Source organism: Paraphaeosphaeria sporulosa (assembly GCF_001642045.1).
Source record: "Paraphaeosphaeria sporulosa strain AP3s5-JAC2a unplaced genomic scaffold CC84scaffold_2, whole genome shotgun sequence".
NCBI classification, from domain to species: Eukaryota; Fungi; Ascomycota; class Dothideomycetes; order Pleosporales; family Didymosphaeriaceae; genus Paraphaeosphaeria; species Paraphaeosphaeria sporulosa.
In genome coordinates this window covers 2,967,362-2,984,546 of record NW_017253361.1, presented here as the reverse complement: position 1 = coordinate 2,984,546, position 17,185 = coordinate 2,967,362, and the positions used below count along the sequence as shown (strand labels likewise).

The 17,185-nt window shown below is 52.9% G+C and overlaps 5 protein-coding genes across 5 annotated transcripts; 2 read left to right on the top strand and 3 right to left on the bottom strand.

Annotated features, from left to right (window-relative positions):
* Nucleotides 1-5: 5 nt before the first annotated feature.
* CC84DRAFT_478467 (uncharacterized protein) lies at nt 6-1,141 on the bottom strand. The gene is made up of 2 exons (XM_018186427.1): nt 1,009-1,141; nt 6-783 (listed from the first exon to the last, which is right to left on the bottom strand). The coding sequence occupies exon 2, from the start codon at nt 699-701 to the stop codon at nt 225-227; it is 477 nt and encodes a 158-aa protein (XP_018040670.1). The 5' UTR covers nt 702-783; nt 1,009-1,141; the 3' UTR covers nt 6-224.
* An 818-nt stretch (nt 1,142-1,959) lies between these two features.
* CC84DRAFT_478326 (uncharacterized protein) lies at nt 1,960-2,972 on the top strand. The gene has a single exon (XM_018186425.1). It carries the CDS (start codon nt 2,318-2,320, stop codon nt 2,834-2,836), a length of 519 nt encoding a protein of 172 aa, XP_018040669.1. The 5' UTR covers nt 1,960-2,317; the 3' UTR covers nt 2,837-2,972.
* A 6,977-nt stretch (nt 2,973-9,949) lies between these two features.
* CC84DRAFT_1202790 (uncharacterized protein) lies at nt 9,950-10,671 on the bottom strand (the record flags this gene model as incomplete). The annotated part of the gene is made up of 3 exons (XM_018181792.1): nt 10,412-10,671; nt 10,221-10,358; nt 9,950-10,075 (listed from the first exon to the last, which is right to left on the bottom strand). The coding sequence occupies exons 1-3, from the start codon at nt 10,454-10,456 to the stop codon at nt 9,950-9,952; spliced, it is 309 nt and encodes a 102-aa protein (XP_018040668.1). The 5' UTR covers nt 10,457-10,671.
* A 1,681-nt stretch (nt 10,672-12,352) lies between these two features.
* On the bottom strand, nt 12,353-13,014 carry CC84DRAFT_1161267 (uncharacterized protein; the record flags this gene model as incomplete). Its single annotated transcript, XM_018177691.1, has 1 exon — nt 12,353-13,014. A coding segment is annotated over one exon (497 nt), but the record flags the coding sequence as incomplete, so codon positions are not given.
* Nucleotides 13,015-15,732: 2,718 nt separating this feature from the next.
* On the top strand, nt 15,733-17,141 carry CC84DRAFT_1161266 (uncharacterized protein). Its single transcript, XM_018177690.1, has 3 exons — nt 15,733-16,118; nt 16,203-16,254; nt 16,305-17,141. Exons 1-3 carry the CDS (start codon nt 15,871-15,873, stop codon nt 16,998-17,000), a joined length of 996 nt encoding a protein of 331 aa, XP_018040666.1. The 5' UTR covers nt 15,733-15,870; the 3' UTR covers nt 17,001-17,141.
* The last annotated feature ends 44 nt before the right edge of the window (nt 17,142-17,185 follow it).

Here is a 17,185-nt window from a genome sequence, read left to right as displayed (position 1 = left end):
CAGAAGATAGTGAATAAACTTTTACTTGGTTCCCGACCTATGGCTGGTAGCCGCCAGCTGAAAGTCTCTACTACGATCTTTCCTAGCTCCGAGGAAATGCAACTTCTGCTGCTAGCTTCTCAAGCTCCGAGGAACTGAAGTCAATGACGACGTACATCCTCTATCTCGCGTTCTGATTGTTGGTGGTTGCAACAAGGCTGGGAACGTGGATAATGTGGCGCCCGCTAGAAAATAACATGCTCGTAATCGCGCTGTATTACCCTACGAGCACCGAGATCAACAGGAACCTGACGCCGTGTGGCTTGATCGATATTGTGTGCCATGTGGAGGGTAGATGAGATCGCGGATGGGTTTCCTGCCAGGCATCGGTAAGCCACCCAGCATCTGTTGGCGGCGGAGTGGCCGGCAGGTGGGGCAAGAGGCGGCATCGTATTTCTGCGAAGCGATGTTACCGCCGCGATCCATCGGCAGCACTTCTGAAAGATGCCGCATGGGCAGTCGTGCACTGAAATAGATGATCCACGCGCGGCTGCAGCTACCAGACCCCCGACGTTGTCTCCTTCTACGTTGAGTTGTGTAACATCGTTCTCGAACGCCCTAGCTCCACACTGTGCATGAGCGATACGAGCATCTCTCGCTGTGTGCATGCCAAGCGCCGTGGAGGTATCCCGGCCACTCTCGGCTTTTGCCTGCTTCTGCATCCCTCACTCAGGTCCTGCATGCGCTGGTGCTATGCAGATTCGATAGACCGCCAATATTCCAATACTTTCGTGCACGAGCTTTGTGTTTCGGCTGCAGTCGATGCCCAGAATGATGTGTTCGGAGGACTGGCCGTGATAAGGCAATGTCCCCAACATTATGGCGAGTGCAAGGTGCAGCATGCAATCTCGAGGCGTAGGCTTGATGAGCGGTAGCGGTGCAGGTAGCTGGCCGGGGTGCTAGTTCGGTATGCGGTTAAGACCAGGATCCCGGATTGGGTTGCGTGTGGGATTTTGTGCAACGATAAATGAATTGTTCTCGGTCCTCGTTGATATCGTGCAGAGCACCCACTCTGCTCGTCCGTTGTTGTCCTACGCACCTCCCTTTCCCCCCGTTGTTTGCATGCGACGTTGGCTGAGTTCTTCGCTCATTGTAGCTGTATCAACTCATGCGCGGGCGCAGTCCTCAAGGTTATCGGACCCCTACAGTCTATGACGATGAGCCATTTTGAGCACCGTAATGCCGCAGGCTAGGCGACTTGAGCTGCTCGGATGTCGTGTTCGTCTTGCCGACTGTTGTAGGCGCAAACAGCACTTCAAAATCCGGGTTGTAGATGCTACAGAGCTTAATCAGGTGTTGCCTGAGAGTGTCGTGTAGTCAAAAGTAAGCTTGAAAACAGTGGAGCGCACAATAGGCGTCGTTACACTTGTCATGGCCGGCAGTCGGTGGCGGGCGGGAGCTTTGCCGTGTGGGGATGATGCGCAAGCCCCCCACAAACGATTCTGACATCGTGAACTTCGCCTGTGCCCATCGCCTGTGCCTCACCCAATGATGACGATACTGGCCATGGTCGCTCGTGGTGTAGCTAGGCCGCTGACCGAAAAGCGCACATATGATATCCATAGAGGAGTTCCTGTGGTGACAGCGTGGAATGGAGCGACAACAGCATCATGAGGAGGGTGAAGCGAGCACGCTGGCTAGCCTTTTCGTTTGTCACCGGCGATCTAGGGAGCAGGAAAGATGGCACGATGGTAGGATGGCAAGAGCTAGCTCTCTAGGTCCCCTCTTCAGCTGCGTAGGCCACGCTCCGAGTCGGCGTTCCGTGACGCGATCTCGAACCATGTACGCTTGCTGGTTGAGTCTTCTCCTTTCAATACTCGAGTATGACGCAGCTTTATATTGCGACATGGTATGAAGGGCTGGTAAAGGACGAGGTCAACTTCTACGTTCTGCCTCTCACCTGCCGACTTCTACCCGCCCACCACTCCACAGACAGTGCTTCTGTCGACTCCGGAATATTCTGAGGTTATTCAGCGCCTCGAGAATATCCCCTGTAAAATCTTTCGAGGGTTTTGGCACAAGAATGATGGTGCCGTGGACACCGAAGCATCTGGGAGCGATTGCGCAGCCGCGCCTCGCCCACTCACACCATCCTCCCAAGCCCACCCCCGCCAACGTCTAAACAATCTTCCAGACATGCGCATTGTCGAGAGGTTGCGGCATGTCTTGTTGCGAGCTTGCTACCGATGCCTTTGCTAGAAACGACTGCTTGCTGATTCTCAGGTGATCTTTGCGATTCTCTCGCCGGGCGATTGTTGCGCTACGACCACCCCATAGCATGTCCTTTGAGATGCGGTCGAATACTTCTACGAGTGCCCTGACTCGCGAGACAGCTCTGGTGCCAGCCAACAGCTGTAGGACCGCCGCGGGAAAATTTGCCAAACGACCCACGCGATCGAAGCACGCATGCGCCAACGAGTGTGCTCTTTCCCTCGTCAAACCCAATCTGCAGCCTGTCGAAAAAATAGAGACTAAACCTCGAGAACAAATGCGCGAGGAGAGGACCCCGTGCGATAGCCCTCGAACACCCCCGAGCGACCGCAAGCCTACACGAGGCAGACCGCTAGACCCCTCCGCGGCCCGATTGCGCAGTGGCATCCCCACAGCGCCTGATGAGGAGACAGATCTTACGTCGGAATGCCAGCGACACTGGGGCGTTGAGCTCTTCGTCTGTGCAGCCGCTACACCCGGAGATCGTTACCATGTAACGTCCCAATGCCTCCTTGACAAAACTTGGTACGAGGGTAGAAAGAGTCGGAATGTTGGAAAGCGCAACCGCACCGCAAAGGCCCTGTAACAAGGTGCGACCGTCGAAGTTTGACTGGCGAGCTCTTGTATCCAAGTCTGCAGTTCGGACGCAGACGCAAATGTCGATTGCGATCTTCTAGGCAGCCTAAAAGACAAGCCAGCCAGTGCATCAAGCCACCAAATTGATCTAGCTACCGTGCGGCTTGGATGCGAGCATTCGGATACCAGCAAGAGCTTGTGCTAGGGAATGACTGAATTGGATTCAGCTGTGTGGCTTCTGATGCCTGCGGCTGTTCCTTGTTTGTCAATGCAGTCAACTGGATGGCAGTCTACGACCCACTGCGGCTCCATAACACAGAATTTTCCGTTACATGCACCAGGGTGGGTCTCCTGATACCACTGTTCAAACGCTTCGATTCGACCGGTTGTCCTCGAGGTCTCATTGAGGCATATTTTGACACCTTTGAGATGTTTCTGCAACCTCGGAGAATTGCACGACGACTCGTTCTCCATTCCCGCGATAGACATTGCGGAAAACCTCCAAAGCCCAGAGACTCAAGCGAAGTCTCCTCCCGCGGCGCCTTGGAGTTCGCGCCTGCAGCGAACGCCCGGATGACTTCTGGAAGCGTCCCTTGAGCCTGGATTACTATTCGTGTTTGCCTCTGCCCATTCTTTGGACGAAGAGACCTCGCAACCCGGCGCACGTCAATCAGCGCGGTTCACCAAGGTCTTGCTTTGAGTCAAAGGGGAGATCATTATGGATGCATCAAGCGAGGTCCCGAACCGAAAATCGATATTGGTCCAATATTGAGGCAGCATGTCATGGTCGACCTCTCCAAGAGCCCAAGCAACGCAACTGCTTATTAAAGCACGACCAGATCGACAACAGTACATCCTTGAAAAGAGCTCTCCTGATGTGCGCACACCTTTTGCCCTGGAATCGATTTTGCTAAGAATGTCCGCGGGACGCCCTGCTCTTACTTTACTAGCAAAGGTAATCTCCATCGCACATCCCATGCAGTCCATCTCTTTCTCAGATATACGCGTCAAGCCAGTATCCTTGCCAGGGAATATTCGCTTCTAGTGCAGCAAATGACTCTTGATTTGGTGCGGTCAGAACATACGGAATCCGTCTTCCATCCTTTCGCCTCCCGCCCTTTTTCGTCAAGCTCATTCGTGCGACAACGCATCTGCGCATGAGTGCGTCCGCGGCTTTAAATCTCCACTTGCCTTTAACGCTTCTTAATCTTCTGGCCAATGTCCGTGTCGCGGGTTATATGGCTGGGAAAGAAGAATGACCTCGTGCAGAGACGAGCTGGCCATCTTTGGCAACGCACAACAAGAGCGATCCTCCGCTCCCGTTAACACTCTCATCGAACGCCTTTAATCTCCCAAGCGGGTGCATCGCCATGTCGCACACTGCATGACCTGGCGATTGTCGGTGTGGATGGAGTTGGACGATGGTGATTGCAGACAGATTCCAGTCACACCTCAGATACTTGGATCACTGTAACGTGATGACCGCCGCAGCTTTGTTTGCAGGTCCTAGCACTTGATTAGCAGCTCCAAATCCTGGCGCGTCTGGCCATCGATTTTGTTTATCCCGCTGCATTCCATGCAGTTCAGACAAAGTGCATCGGACGCAGACTTAGCTTTGCTTTCTGTCGACAAAAATGGGCTTTCCATCGACTGCTTTGGCTACCAAGACCAGTTCTGATTTCGACAGCGAAAATTCTCGGAGAATTGTTGCATGTGCCAGTAAGTGCTTTCTTCATGTTGAGGGGAAGAGGGAAAAATTTCTCCGAGAACAGTCGCTGCGGAATCTAGTGACTTTATATCTTTTAGATGACCATCTGCGACTGTTGAGCTTTAAAGCCTTGGACTCTCGCTGTTGCGCTTCGTGAGCAACTTTTCGGCGCCAGGAAACCGCTTGAATGGATGGAGAAATCGTGCAGGTTGTGTGAGCACCTCCGCCTGAAGCTCATTGACGACGGACATGGACGCTTTCGCACGCTACTCCTTCCGCATGTTCCCCCGCACATAAAGTCTCATGTGTTCCGCAGAAATAGCGGAGGAATCAACGGTCCTGTAACTCAGGCTCTGACTGCTTCTGTTCTGGCAGAGGGGCCAGCACCGTTCGCGCTGCCGGTTCAATGCTGCTGGAGTAATCCGATGTGCTCCACTTCGGGTCTTTCTGCGCGAGAGTAAGAACCGGAACCATATTTCAGGAGGGGATGCCTCCGTAGGGCAAAAGAATGGAGCAGCTCCAGTTGCTGAAGAAGACGAGAAGCCGACCCGTGCGTTGAACGCAGTGCTGTAGGCACTCGCAGCTACAGCAGTCCAGGCAGAATAAGAGTCATTGCCTAAGGAAGCAGACGATCCTCCTAGAAAAGTCGTCATGGACTGCGTTGTTCTGGACACCTGAGCCAAGTCGCCGTTGGGGCAAGCAACGACACTGGGATCCGCAGACCGACCCATGGATGTTGGTGAGCCGTTCTCGCCAAGCCGTTGCTGAGAAAGGCAAAGCAGGATGTGCTCAAGCTCACCACGCTAGAGGTCAAAAGGGTGCCTAGAAAGCTAGCTCGAGCCCAGTTGGCACTTCAACGAAGTAGACCTCGACGATGCGCCAACTGTCAAGACTTTACAAATGGCGAAGACAAGTAAAGGATTCTTGTCCAAAGCCTTGTCCGTAGCCATGGGGCGCGAGCCTCTCTACTGTGGAATAGTTGGGCGTTCTCTGCCTAAGCGAACGAGCGATGCGATCATCAACGAGTCTTTACAAATGGTTGAGATAAGAGAATGAGATCTTGTGGTGATCCCAAGGCAATTCGGCATCGAGAATTCCCCATCGGCAGACTGTGGTCCAAGGCCTTCTTCAACACAATGCCACAAGTCCAGGCCCATGGCAGCCATCCATCGTACTTTTAGGCATTACCACCTCCAGTCGCCAGAGTCACCTGCGCCAGCGCCCTGAAATTGTTGGGCGTGTCCTGCCCCGACGAATGAGAGAGTGTAGCTCAGACTACGCTACTTGTCACGCGGAGCCGTGAAATTACCGGCGTTGAGGATATCAGCTATACTAGCGTTGTAGAAGGCCATATTGTGCCGCCTCTTCTGGACCAAATGACGAGTCTCTCTGAGGTTGCGAACGTATGGGGCTAGGCTGTGGTGACAAGACGCTCGCAAGCTCAAAGAGAATCAAGCGCGACAAATGACGAAGACAAGATGTTCAGTTCTTATCCACCCGTCTTAGTATTCGTGGCAAAGTCAAGATATCGCAGTTGGTAGACTTACCGTCTTATCAACGGAGCAGGCCGTCTTTGACGGCGTTAAAGTATTCGAGATAGCTCTGGCGAACCAATGGGCTCCTTCGACAGCCGCCTGATCTCGATGTATATGTAGACAACATCTTCATCATCATCATCAGACTCCAGCTTGATGGCCACTTGCGCATCGCTACCATTCTTGTCGGCCTCCGTGCGCGCTTGCCTCCTTTTACATAGCCGTCGGCTATATCAAGGCGGCTGTGGTTGTTCGAAGTGCGCTCCTCGCTCAACGTCGCGAATCCATGCGAAGACAGGACGTTCAAGCCTCCATCTCCTTGATGATGCGCTTTGGGAGGGCGGCCATGGAAGGCTCGCCCGAGCGCGATTGGTGGCTTCTACAGAACAGAAAGCAAAGCGAAAGACGAGCATCGTCTGATTGGTTGAAGCGTGGACGAAGTCGCGGATTGGACCAAATAGGGCCAGAGCAGCCTCGATGTCGTGCATACCCTTGAGACCGTTTGAGGTGAACACGATGGGCAGACCGTCCACAACAGGATCCCCGGACCGGAAATGATGCCGTCTTATACCGGACCGCAAGAAGTGAGTTTCCGAAGACCCAGAGAGCGGGTTATTGTGGGACTTGGCCAAGCCATCGCAATGCATTCATGACAACTCCGGACCTATTCATTTTCCCCCAGATCGCCGTTCAAAGAAAGTCGCTCAGTAGGCTTTGTGCTCCGCAACTCAGAACTATTTCGGTTCTGGTAGGGCCAGCAACCCGCCCTCAAGAAGTGGCATTTGAAATCTGCAGATGTGTCCGCGTTCGCTGTTGAGCTTGAACATCTCACAGCAGACATATCGGACGAGACTGGCCAGATCGTTGATGCGCATACTGGCTTGGCAACATCCTCCCAGTTATCCACTGCTCAGCATACTCTTTCTTCACTGCCCTTGAGGCAGTGTGGTTGCAGCAGACGAACCTAAAAGAGGCCTGGTAACCGGGTGAGCCTTGGGCGTGCTGCAGCACATGTGCCCACAACGGCTTCCTCACGCGCGGTCTCGTTCAGCTTCGCCCTCCGCTAGTGGTAACTTGGTTGAACTTGGTTGAACTTGCAGGACGCCACTGCGAACGCAGGGCGAGTGCCCCTTCAACTTGAAAACGTGACTGAGTTTCACTTCCAAGCTCAACCGTCCCGCTCGTTCTGAGCATCCGCCCAGTCTTACAGGAACCCGGTCTTGTTTCCAAGGAAGTTAAGTAGACCGTGAGAAGTATTGCCTCGTAGCGGGTGGTGTGCTAAGTCGCACAACATTGCCGGCGTACATGAAGGATGAAATGTGCTGCGGCTCTGGTACGTTTCCGGAAACACCGGGAACACCAAGAGTGGTGTCTATCGACCATTAACATGCATTCCCAACTCTACAGTTCGGAAGGCCCTCAAACCATGCTTCTGTATCCGCACGATGTCCACACCCCAGGTTCTTATCAAAGACTGAATGGTCATTACGGTATCATGAAGAAGCACTGAGGTCCTGGAAATGATCGAACGCGACCGTGCGTGCTGAGTCGTTGTGCGAGACAGCTCAATGTTGGGATAACACTTTGTCCATGGAAACGACATTACCAGACCCGGGTGGATGCGCATAACCTGTCTGGCGGCCTGACCTGCGGGAAGCCTATAAAGACCCAGCTCTTGCATGAAGTGGTATCGTAAACCCTCTCTTCAAAAGAGTCAACGTGAACCGCTCTATTTTGGTCAAGCCGAAGCTCTTGCTCGAAGTGCCGCAAGATATCGACTGGCACATAACTAGGACAGTTGCGACGCCGGGTTCGGGCTTGTCATCCAGTTGCTGGAGCTTGGCCAGAATATCTCAGAACACAAGTAGATGTGCTATGTGGACATGAGCTTCCTCGCTTTCCACTCCCAAAGCTTGCCTGGACCTTTGTATCGTTAAGAAGCCTTGGGACAATTTCCAGATGCTAAAGGACGCGAAGAAGGGACCTTTTTGTCTCTCAAACTCATCGTCGCCGGTATGGGTGTACCTACCAGGACGTACCCCGAGTGAGATTCGACCACGGGCGCTCTAGTAGTCTCGATACCAGAGTCGGTATTCTTGTTATCGATGATGTGCCATGGGCAGTTGTCACAGCTTCCGGATTGGAGAATTCTCAAATATCGACAGGAGCCTAAAGCCAGCAACGCGGTGATCTCGAGCTTGCGAATGTCAGTATCAAAGTTGGAGTTGCGGTTTTGGATGTCAGTATCGAGGTTGAAGGCCCTCGTACTTGATCTTGGGAAGCCCCTGCGCTTGTGTTTCCTGAGCTTCTCTCGTCCATATGCGGCTCCGAATCGTCAGGTGACTGCGGTGCTGGTACCGCATTATCATCCCTAGTCTTGCGCTCGTGACCTCAAGTGCCATGAGCTGCTTGTGGATGTCAGTATCGAGGTTGAAGTACTGGTGGTACCGGCCACGCATTGATGGTTCTTGCGTGGTGGTATATTGTAGGTGCAGTGGAACACCGCGCTGACAGCCATTGGAGGAACCAATCTCGTCGTCATATCTTCGCAGAGCTGGTCGAGACCAACAAATGGCTCTTTTGTTGCAAGAAGGCTCGGCTTGGAGGGATGGTGTCAAAAAGCCGATCGAAAATGGGCGTGAACATGTTTTTGGTTGTCTCTTCTAGATAGAGTCGACCTTGTCGTTAACCCACCGCGCCCCACAGCCAAGGGGGTAATGCCCCGATTATGGATTTCCCAAAAGGCTTCCATTCGACCTCTCAAGTTTCGGACTTGATCGATTACGGCTTGATGAGAGTCCAGAGTAGCTTCGCATCGCACCTACGGTTTCTTCGCCGCTGCGACCTGTACCTCCTGGTGGCCAGTGTTCACCTGCCGTATGGTGAGGCGCAGGCCTTTCACGTCGACGATCGTCAGGTCACCCACACGAACTTCCAAGCCCGTGTTCTCGTACAGACAGAGAACTGGATTGGGAACACCTGAAATAAACCACATCAATGTGTCCGCCCCTTAGGTTGGCACGAGTCAGTCCTGGATCGCGGGCGGAAGCGGGTATGCCACATGGGCAACCCACTCTGAAGCGCTCGTCATGAAGCACGTGTTGATGGCAGCGTTCTCTCCGCTGGGAGATAGCTTGGCCCGGAAAAGGACACCAAAGGCGCCATTGCCAACGATTGTGCACTGCATAGGCGTTCCCGGATTCATATGGATGTCCAGTATCGAGGACGAAGCATCGGCATCCATGAGACAGTTTCAATCACCACTTCGCTCGGTGGGAACTGCTCCCAGGAGTTGTAGCGTTTCAAATCGGATTTGAAGTTTCGATTGGCCTCAGTCGCTACTCTTCCTCGCGGAGGGTTCCCGGCGCGACGTACATTGATGAGGTGTGAACAGGAGAATACCTCGAGCTTGTGGAGTAACACGATCCGACCGGCGAATTTCCGTACTCGAGGTGGCGTACCCATGGACAGTTCCAGTCACTACCTTCCTCGTAGGGATCCTCTTATACGCGGTGTGTCGACACGAAAATAGCATAGTGGCTAGGAACGAATGGTGGCGATTCTTCTGGCTTTTTGCGGTACGTACCGGATCCCTCTGGTTTTTCGGGGTTTTCAGGTGGTAGGCATCGAGCCTCGTTGTCTGATGTACCGAACTTCGCAGCGCACGCGACACACGCCGGAGGCCTGGTACTCTCTACAAGATTTTTTCAGCTGATGGAGCTTTTGTATGAGCGTGTTCGGAGGGGCTAACTTGCGCTGTCGTCTTCGAAGGATATGGAGCTGGAGCCCCAGGGCCCGGTTTGACACGTGCAACCACTTTCGACGCCAGTTGAGGCCGCCGCCACCGCCGGCGGCGTAGGTCTTTCCAGAGACCTGTATGTCAGCATCGGCCGTGCTTGTTGCAATAGCACGAGGCCGAGCTTGGTTGATGGTTGTCAGGGAAGTTGTCGGAGTCCTGTGGGTCGCCACCACGGCCGGCCTCAGCAAGCTTGCGGCGACGCTCGACCTTGGGTCCGTTATGCACATTAGCGACATTTCAAACGCACCAAAAATCGCCATTGTAGCGAAAGCAGTTGCAACGGCTATTTGCGCGTTGCGCTCCAAGGCTCGCCCGGTCGTTGGCATCGTGCCTTCATGGATCTCATTCGTACCTTGCTTGAGCCAGCGCAATTCGACAACACGGTCATGGAGCGAATCGCTTTTAATTCCACCCCTAGGGTGCTGCGATAGGGGGTGCCCTTACTGTGAGGCTGTGAGGCCCTGCAGATGCCCGTTTCTCTGCCGCATGTCTGCAATCGCCGTCAGCACTCCGCTCTCGGGGTACGCATGAGTTGCAGCTTACCTTACCACCAATAATGGCTAGGACGAGTGCTCGAGATCGCAGCATGCTCGTTGTGGTGGTGGCGGCCGACCGCCTTGGTGGTGGGGTGGGGGTCAGGAGAGAGAACGTGGCGAGTTGAGCCAAAGCTGCGAAAGGACCACACGCCCGCAATTGTCGCCAGCACGCTATACTCAGGGTGTCCTCTTGCTGAACCTACCATGCCTACACGAGATTGCCGGGACGAGTATTCGTGGTGGTAACATGCTCCTCCTCATCGCGGGATAGGGTGTGGTTGAGGACAGAGGGCGGGGAATTGAGCAGGAGACGCTCGAAGAACAACGCGCTCGTCTTTCACCTGCCACCAATATTGGCGCACAGCACAGAAGGTTCCAAAAAATGGGCTCAGATTTTGTTCACCGAGAGCTCTGACGCTGCTAGCATGTCCGTTTTTGGCGAGAGGTGCCTCTGCACGTATCTGCACGAGCATATGTTCGCTCGACTCGGGTGGGAGCCACCGGCTTGCAGTATGTGGAAGACCACGGAGAGTTGCTAGTCCCTACCAGGCATGAAGTGACCTCCCGTGAACCTAGGCAGGTCTTTTATTCCCTCAGCGGAGGCTGAGCCTGCAATTCGTGGCCATGCAAGACGTGCAATACTCCTTGTAGTAAACACCACGAGGAACAAAATCGCTTTTGAGACGCTTTTGACCCTGGTCTAAGGACTGATAGTCCTTCAACCATGAAGGAGAGGCGCAATTGCCTTTCCCAGGATTAGATGTGAGCCGCTGACTTCGCTGCGTCAACGGGATTTTGCGTAAAAGGGTCTACCGCCATGACTATCAGATGCGTCCATGACCGCATCCCCGCCCTACAGTTGCGCGAGACTCATCGTGTGCATGCTGCATGGGGAGCAGCTCTAGCATGAGGCCTTTCTCACTCCTGCCTCGTCAACAAACGACCGAGCCTCCACACTGCCGCCATGTAAACAAGTGAAGGCACCCACGGCCCTGCCCCTCCCTCCAGGATATTTTAACTACCACAAACAACAAACTTCAACCATTTTGCAACTATATAGATCGTTCAGTTGAGGTTTACGCCATCAATAAAAGGTTCCGCTATGCGACTTAGCCCAGTGGTATCGAGCACCACAGACCCCATTGAGGGTCCAAAAGCTCACAGACGAGGTACGTCAGTTCGATTCTCTTACAAATTTACACACATTTCGACAAAAGTAAACTCGTACACGCCTCGGGTTTCTCAAGGGCATTGTGCTCCCTTGTTCTTTTGCCAATTTTTGGCAACACGTGCCATAGGTAAGTTTCCATATTTTGAAGGAATTTTTTCGCAGAGAAAGACCTGACTTTAGCTATCTGCCTTTCTACCCAAGGGTGCCAGAGGCCTCATTAGCATTTTGACCAGGGCTGCGGTCCCTTTTGCATTCATTGCACTTTTTAGCTGGCAGATACGGTAAATCGCGGTACAAGCTGCATCTCACCTCAATATTGACCCAGATCTGTGAATCTTCTCTGGATGCGCTTCTTTTAAGACCTCTAATGGAACAGCGAACAAAAAAAAAGAACAGGGCGCACTAGCTCCTTCGGCGCGTGCATGACTTAGAAAGAAAGCTGCAACCAACTTGAAGAAATGACAAACGGACTGATGCCGTCGAGATCGACGTGCATCAGTGCTAGCGCTCTCAATGCCTTGAATGACATGCCTGGGGCTGAAACGAACCCCTCGGAGCGTAGAGCGGCCCCCCGAGAGACCTTGCGTAGGTTGACGGCATCATAGAATGTAGGCGTTTGGCCCAAATCTAGGCATAGGCACGTGACATCATTCTTTCAATGTATTGAGCCCCGAAGAGCAATGTTCAACAACATACGTCTATACCAGGGTTAATATCATTCGTCCAATCACCTGCAGTCTCAAGCGATTGGGTCAAGATTTAAAAATGGTATACGAAAGTGACATTCCGATTTCGTACTTCAAGAACGGTCAAATTCTTGTGATCTCAAGACCAAAATTACTATACATGGCTGAAATCCTTCTAGTGCAAGGGGCAGCTCAATACCTCTAGACCATACTCATCGGCGCGATGTGGTCCACTACTATCCGTCTTACACATTCCTCACCTTTTGAATCTTCCCTTGTCTGTAAGAGGCGACCCCCACACGTTGAGCCTCGCACTGCTCCCCCGGTCTAGTGGCCGAATATCAACTTCCGACCTGTCTCTCTCCCTGTCTTCTCTCCAATCTTTCCATCGCTCACGCAGCGATCTGGATTTTTTTCTTGCATCCTCTGCGCGGTCTGCGGCGGTCATGGGAGGACACACTGCGTTGATGCTTGCTGCGATCTCCTCCGCTGATCGATCCTGTTGGTGTCTCGGCGGCGCATTACTTGCTTCTGTGATTGGAGGAGGTCTCTTACTTTCCCAGAATGGTGGTGGGAGAGTCTTGATGTAATCTTCATAGGACTCCTTGGGTGGTGACTTAGACTCCTTGCTATGCGCCTCTTTGGTGGATTCTGGGGACTTGTCTTCCAATTTCGACTTTGAAGTTGGTTCAGACTGTGCAATTTGTTCATGTGTCTGAGATTCTCCCGGATTGTCTGGGATTTTCGACATGTTGCTGTGATGTGGTGTAGGTTGGGAGCGCGTGAGATCGCCTTTAGGCTACACTATATATGCTGGATTATGTGGTACGCGGAAATCGGCACCCTGCACTGCCCCATCGGGCCGCCAAGGATTCAAGACCCTGACACTTTCGAGTACTGCGATTTGCGAGAACCTGACTATATTGGGGTAATACCTTGGCCAAGAAAACCAGCCGCTCGTATTCGCGAGATAAATTCATGAAGGTCAATAATTTGAGGGCACCCCCACGCAAGGTCCTTTCCAGACACATTAACATGAGCACTGGACGCGTTGATGAGTCATCATGATACCAAGGGTAGAGGGAACCAAATGATGACCCCCAGCCTGAAGGAGGTCACCGTTATTCCCAGGAAGTCAACGCACGCGCAATAGACGCTGAGAATTCTCCCGCACTGTTATAAGAAGACAAGAGTCGGGGCTTGAGAAAGACTTGAGATCCAGCGCCTGGAGCCTTCAGGTCGCTTTGAACTAGCACCAAGCTGGCGCGAATCACATTGGTGACACGCGATTTGGAAAGTCTAAGTCTTGAGGCGCGCGGCAGCAGCTACAAACAATGTAATTTGTGCGTAGACTTCTAACTAGCACTAAGCATCTACTTAGTATCTTTGTCGGTGGAGATTGATGATGTACTATATGCACTAGAACGGACAGGGAATGAAAGCGATAGAAAAATATGACGTTGAGGCTACAGCTCGTTTCAACCACGGTTTCTCTGTTCACACAATGTTGAAGCTCACCACGTCACTTCACCAGTGGTTCCTCCAGCCTAGGTGTGGCCTGTCGGCACTGTCCTGCTTTATCCGAGATTGAATGAGCACTTTTACCATCGAGACATCTGATGCTTTCGCCTGATATCATTGTCTGCAACAGACTCATATCAATGCGATCATCGCAACACGCGAAGATTCGCGGTGTGAGTGAGATTTCGATGTTGTGGGGTTCACTTACCTGAGCGGGGACTACGGCCTAGCTTCTGTATGGTCGGACTTCTATCCCCGGGAATTGCCCGCTTCCTCATCACGTATCCAGCTTCAGTTACAGTAGGCTGGAGCTACGAAGCGCTGTAATGAACTTCAAAGCTACGGCCGACTCGCACAGAGTCTGAATGTGTTGTTTGCTGTAGGGCGTCAACTCTCTACAGCCTACTTGCTCCCGCGCATTCCCTACGGACGCTGTGTCTCTTTCGTGGAAAACGTTCGTATACTGCTCTTACAGCTCCTCTAGGTAACCGATTGGTTTCTTCTTCATCAATTCCTTACCGTGCGATCGCTAGATTCTACTGTGAGAAGCGTGCGTGCGTCCTTCGTACTCAAGAAGCAAGCAACCTCATGGAACTATCTACTATCGAATCTCGTCACGATTCTGAAACGCTTTGGCCCCAGAAACCATTTCGATTCCACTGTTCCCTCAATGCTTAATTTCACTAGGACAGCAGAGCACACGATGGTCATGAACCCATCTATGACTGATGTTTCTAGAATCTGGACTGGTCGCTCGATTCTAATAGCTGCATCAACTCTCGAGTAGGAACCCGACATATTTATATGAGCCTAGCGCGCGCTTCGGATCACACAACGCGCACGCCTCTCAACAGCTGCACGTTCGCGTATATTACAAATGTGTTGATAATCACCGTAATGCAGATATTGAGTGAGCACAAATGTGCAAAGAAATAGTTTTGGTCCTCTACTTCTCCCACGCCCTCTCGTGCGTTGATTATATACTTAAGGTTGTGGGAAGAAGCGGCGCACCTGGGCAGTGGGCCAGGGTCGAGGCCAAGAACATCCTATTGCTAAAGCGGATCACTTTCAATCCTGCGCATTATGGACATGATCTGATGAAGGGTTGACCTTGGTCCTATGCTCAAAAATCTAAGCTCACAATCCTATGGGGCGGCAAGTTCGATGTGAAAATTGGCGGTCTCTCATTGGTGGAAAAAGTTCACGTGATGGCATACTCCACCAGAATTTCCTTTCCAAAATTGGCCGCCACCTCGATACGCCTGCTGACTGCATCTTGACCCGCACAGTTTGTACACGCGAAATGAGAATCCCTTGGCACTTCCACGCAGGTTCTTTGCCATTCTTACGTCCACGGCTTATGAGCTTCCAAGGCGCTGGCATCAAAAGGAGAGCTGTGTGACTGGATGGATAGGGCTGGCTCGTCAAGATCATCGAGACCTCGACTTTGAGTCAACGGATCTTGTATACTGTAAGACGGAGGTGCAGGACGTTCAATCGCCGGGTATCACCGCCGGAGGGCGGCCGTCCAGGTTTTCTGTGGGATGTTTCAGATCCAGCCACCGTCATCTGCGATCGCACTATTGGCATCTCGAACGTCGGAGTCCTAGACACATGCATCCAAGCGAATTCCACAGGCTTCGGGCGAGAGAACGTGCAATCAAACGTTCCCCAAGCGAGCCCCCTGTGCGGGAACTAGCAGCCTTGACACTTACTTATCGGGCTATTATCTGGCCCTTGTCGGGGTCTTGACGCCCTAGAGAGCTCCTTGCGCGTGTCTAAGAGATGAAATGTGTGAGAAACGCTGGCCGAGCCCCTGGTTCCCGCAATCGCTAGTACCGAAATTGCTAGTTGAGGCACGGATCCGCCGTCTTGGTGGAGTAGCCGCCAACGTGGTACGGCGTAGTGGTACAGTATAAAGGAAGCTCACAGTATGTATCGCTAGACGACAAGCTTGAAGCTGACATTCGTTTTCACCCACGCTCTTTCGCACCCCGTCGCTCTTTTTGCTTTCTTGTTCATCTTTGGACTATCCATTCGCTTCATCTACCTCGTTTTTGAGCTCACACTTGTACGCATTCAGCAACAATGAAGACCACTACGTTCCTCGCTCTCGCCGCTGTCGGCAAGCTTGCCGCTGCCCACGCTACCTTCCAGGAGATGCTCGTCAATGGAAAGTCGCAAGGCTCCACTGGTGTCCGTGGCACCAGCAACCAGAACAACCCCATCTACTCCACTGCTGAAGAGCTTGCCTCCGACATGATCATCTGCAAGGGTGGTTCCAAGGTCACTGGCTCAGTCAGCGTTGCCAGCGGTGACAAGCTCACCCTTCAATGGTACGATATGCTCTAGTCCAAAATCGTTGCGTCCGAGACAAAGACACTTCGTATACACTAGTCCACTTCACTGACTCCAATCAGGCACCACAACAACCCTATGTCTTCTGGCGACGGTGACGAGCCCATTGCTTCGGTATGTTTATGAAGGAAAGGACGACCTCGGCTCAGCTAACTGTTCTTCAGTCTCACAAGGGACCCATCATTGTGTGGGTTGCGAAGGCCGAAACCGAGGGCAAGGGCAACGCCTGGGTCAAGATCCAGGAGTCCGGTCTCAGCGGCGGCACCTGGGCCGTCGACACCTTCCGCAGCAACGCTGGAAAGATTGACGTGACCGTCCCCGACCTCGCTGCCGGCGACTACCTCATCCGCTCTGAGATCATCGCTCTCCACGAGGCCGACCGCGCCGGAAAGGCCCAGTTCTACAACGGTTGCGGACAGATCAAGGTTACCTCCTCCGGTACCAAGTCCATCACCAGCGGTGTCAACATGCAGTCCGTCTACAAGACCGACGATGCTGGTGTCCTCTTCAACATCTACGGTGGCGCTACTACTTACAAGATCCCTGGCCCGGCTGTCAACGCTGGCTTCGGAGCTGGTGCTGCTTCCCCTACCAAGGCTGCCACCTCTGCTGCCGCCAAGCCTACCACCAAGGCTCCTACCTCCACCAAGGCCGTCGCGACCTCTGTTGCCGCTAAGCCCACCACCCTCGCCACCGTTGTGAAGACTACCTCTCCTGGATACGCCACTCCTACCAAGGAGGCTACTGGCTCCGTTGCCAAGTGGGGACAGTGCGGTGGAAAGGGATACACTGGCGCCACTGCCTGTGTCTCTGGCTCCACCTGCAAGGTGCAGAACCCCTACTACTCCCAGTGCTTGTAAACATCTTCGTGCCAGAGTAGTTCGAAGGAGGGATGTACCGTGTGCTGAATTCACCTCAGCGAACATGCCGAGACATGTTCACCAAACCCTATGTTCTAGTGTATATATTTAGTGTATAGTCATCAATGACGAGAGACTTCAAGACTTCTCGCATCGTCTCCGTTGCTGCGCGTGAGCTATTTTGC

Coding starts and splice junctions, on each gene's coding strand:
- CC84DRAFT_478467 (XM_018186427.1), bottom strand. CDS start 701: ATGCAGAAGCAGGCAAAAGCCGAGAGTGGCCGGGATACCTCCACGGCG.
- CC84DRAFT_478326 (XM_018186425.1), top strand. CDS start 2,318: ATGTCCTTTGAGATGCGGTCGAATACTTCTACGAGTGCCCTGACTCGC.
- CC84DRAFT_1161266 (XM_018177690.1), top strand. CDS start 15,871: ATGAAGACCACTACGTTCCTCGCTCTCGCCGCTGTCGGCAAGCTTGCC. Junction 16,119..16,202: donor GACAAGCTCACCCTTCAATG/GTACGATATGCT, acceptor GACTCCAATCAG/GCACCACAACAACCCTATGT. Junction 16,255..16,304: donor GTGACGAGCCCATTGCTTCG/GTATGTTTATGA, acceptor ACTGTTCTTCAG/TCTCACAAGGGACCCATCAT.